Source organism: Drosophila melanogaster, chromosome 2R (assembly GCF_000001215.4).
Source record: "Drosophila melanogaster chromosome 2R".
NCBI lineage: Eukaryota > Metazoa > Arthropoda > Insecta > Diptera > Drosophilidae > Drosophila > Drosophila melanogaster.
Genome location: NT_033778.4, coordinates 13,375,732 through 13,378,843, shown reverse-complemented (window position 1 = coordinate 13,378,843; position 3,112 = coordinate 13,375,732). Strand labels below are relative to the sequence as shown.

Genomic DNA, 3,112 nt, shown 5'->3' with positions numbered 1-3,112 from the left:
ATTCTTTGTTTCGGGGAGAAATGCAAATGGAAGTGGAAATGGTGGAAATGGCGGTTATAGAGCCGCCGTAGATGGATAGATACGAGTCGTATTCGCGCCAGACAATACACTCGAATACAAAATGCGAATGCGAATGCGAATGCGAAAGTGATAATTAAAAATCGCGCCATATATACTGGTTACCAGATATGCTTGTTGCCGGCCGATTCTCTGCTCGTTGTTGTTTTCCCCGGCATGAAATGGTTATTGTTTATGATTTTCCAACGCTGTCGAGCAGGATGTTCGCATTGCAATCACCACTGGTTTGAGTGAAACAATCGATGTGGGTGTGGCATGTGAGCATGTGAATGAAGTGATCAATGCGCCTAACAATGATTGACGCCACTTCCCGCGACCAGGGGCGTCGCCGTGGCATGGGGGGAGGCGCCATGAAAGGGCTGTCGAAGATGGCGCGCTTTTCCACAGCCACGCCCCTTTCCAGCTCGACTGCAGCTGGCAAACAATTATGCAAAATCGCTGGCGTTAGCAGTTTTATGCAGAAATTAATTTTGCATTTTTAATTTTACAGCTCCAGTGGCGGGCGGGGGCTTTAAGCAAGGGGAGCCCAGCTAAAAACAAGAAAAAAAAAAACGCTGCGACAGCAATCTGCACTGCTCACAAAGGATTGATAAGGGTTAGACTTGGATGGTCGAACACTTAAAGAAAAAAAAAGCGAGTTTCTAGATATCTATATTTATGCAATAAGTTACAAATATCAAAGTATTCACATAAATTAGTATGTATTTAGGAAAATATATTCTAAACAGTATGTCTACATACAATATATCTAAAGTATATCATCTAAGGGATAACATATATAATAGTATAATAAATTGGATCAGGTGATAATATGATATTCGAACATATTACGCAAGGCTTCTTGTCATTTCTCAGCTAATTCTTAAATATCAAACAGCAAATATAAGCAAACAGCTTAAAAACTTAGAAAAATATAGTACGTACTTCCTTTTTTTAAGTGTAGCTATGTAAACATCACGCGTTATTTAATCTGGTCCATCAATTTGGCCACGTACCCCTGAGCGTGGGCTTCTTGCTCACCGCCCTAATCAGGCACATCATTCCGCAATCGGAAGACATAGTGGTAGGTTGCTCAAGATGTTCCAAGCGGACCGCCGAGATTTGCCCAGCCAACCGCTTAAGTTGGCTCTGCCAAAGGAGCAGGATCAGTCGCGCCTGGTTCAGGTTCCCGATCCTGATCGTCGGGACATGCAGTTTCCAGACATTTGGCTGCGCGATAATTGCCGCTGCGAGGAGTGCTATCTGCCACAGACACTGAGTAGATTGCCCCAGCTGTGGAACCATCTGGACACCAGTGTGCGGGTCCTGCGGCAGAGCGTGGACGTGGACCAGAGGGTCCTGTGTATAGAGTGGTCCGATGGACATACCTCCCAGTATCCGTTCAGTTGGCTGAGGGAGCGGGACTTCTCATACGCGAATCGCCAGCGTTACCTGCGTGACTTTTACCGCCCGGAGCAGAAGTTGTGGAGCGGTCTGGACTTTGAGAAAATCCGTCAGGTGTTCTACTACCAAGAACTGCTCGATTGCGATTCGGCGTTGCAGCAATGGCTCCAGCATCTGGCAGTTTACGGAGTGGCCATGGTCAAGGAAGCCCCTCTCGATATGGACGTCCTTCGGAGATTGTCCAACCGAGTGGGCTTCATGAGGCGCACCACCTATGGAGAGGAGTTCAGTGTTCGGGCTCAGCCTGGAGGCAGCAACTACGCCTACTTGGCCGCACCACTCCCGCTACACACGGATATGCCCTACTTTGAGTACCTGCCCGGAGTGACCATGTTGCACACCTTGGAGCAGTCCGCGTCGCCCGGGGGTGTCAATCTGCTGGCCGATGCCTTCTATGTGGCGGAGGTGATGAGGGAACGCTATCCGGAGCAGTTCCGGGTTCTTTGCCAGACTCCCGTGGACTGGGCGGACATCGGAAGCGACGGCGATCTGCAGTTTCACAATATCTGGAGGGCACCGGTCATCAAGTGAGTAGATTTAGATTGGGAGTCCAGTAAAGGAGATTTATATTGATGGAGTTCCTTTGATTGCTTAGGGCGACTTAAGAATACATTTAGGTGCAGTCAGACTATAAAAATGCTTATTTTGAGTTCATATTTTTCAAGCAAATTCTGCACTTTTAAAATCTATTTTTCTCGCAACTTGAAATGTTTCAGTTATCTTGAAAAATATTTCAGATATTTTTAGGTGGAGGTAACAATTTGTTGACGAGGGGAAATGCATAGTTGCCCCAGCAGAACTTGGCTAACATTTCGATCTCTTGCAGCTTGGACGCGGAGGGCCGGTGTGTGCGCATCAACCACAGCATTCCGCAGCGCGACAGCCACTTTAGCGTGCCGGTGGAGCAGGTGCGTCCGTGGTACGAGGCGATGGCCACCTTTGTGGGCCTGGCCCACGAGCACTCCTGCAGATTCAAGACCACGCCCGGCGACGTGCTCACGTTCGACAATTTGCGCCTGGTCCACGGACGTACCGGGTACGACGACACGGACCGCAATGTGCGCCACATTCTGGGCGCCTTCGTTGACTGGGACATTGTGTACTCGCGCCTGAGGGTCCTGCGGAATGCCAAAGCCACCTGATGCTCCTTAGATAGCAGGAGCAGCAAGCACATGTTATGTTATGGCTACATTAATTAGCCATCTATCAATGCCAAAATGCTTTGATTGACATCGCAATGTGGTAGCAATAGACAGAGTAGAATCATTAGATTACTTTCGAATTTATTGTGCTCGAGAAATTAAACCATTTATTGACATTTTGAATAAATACTATTTTAATGGTTTCTAATCCTTTGACACGCTTCAATGCTAATTGACATTATTTAATTGGGTTAAACGTGTGATTTAAGGCATTTTGAAGAGGAAGAAGAAGTCACTCGAGAAGTTTACTAATCTGTTAAACGTGAACATCTCTGGCTGATAAGTAATTCTATTAGTTTCGCTACCCTGTAAGAAAGTGACATAGGAATATTAGACTATACGCTGATATTCAAAACTATAAAATGTATTATTCATTCGTAAATATATAG

The 3,112-nt window shown here is 46.4% G+C and overlaps 1 protein-coding gene across 1 annotated transcript; it reads left to right on the top strand.

Annotated features, from left to right (window-relative positions):
* The first annotated feature begins 1,112 nt into the window (after positions 1-1,112).
* On the top strand, positions 1,113-2,869 carry CG10814 (uncharacterized protein). Its single transcript, NM_137024.3, has 2 exons — positions 1,113-2,048; positions 2,348-2,869. Exons 1-2 carry the CDS (start codon positions 1,156-1,158, stop codon positions 2,661-2,663), a joined length of 1,209 nt encoding a protein of 402 aa, NP_610868.1. The 5' UTR covers positions 1,113-1,155; the 3' UTR covers positions 2,664-2,869.
* Positions 2,870-3,112: the final 243 nt, after the last annotated feature.

Bases quoted from the DNA above. Each gene is read 5' to 3' on its own strand.
- CG10814 (NM_137024.3), top strand. From the start codon at position 1,156: ATGTTCCAAGCGGACCGCCGAGATTTGCCCAGCCAACCGCTTAAGTTG. The intron at 2,049-2,347 runs GTGAGTAGATTT...GATCTCTTGCAG, and splicing joins TGGAGGGCACCGGTCATCAA to CTTGGACGCGGAGGGCCGGT.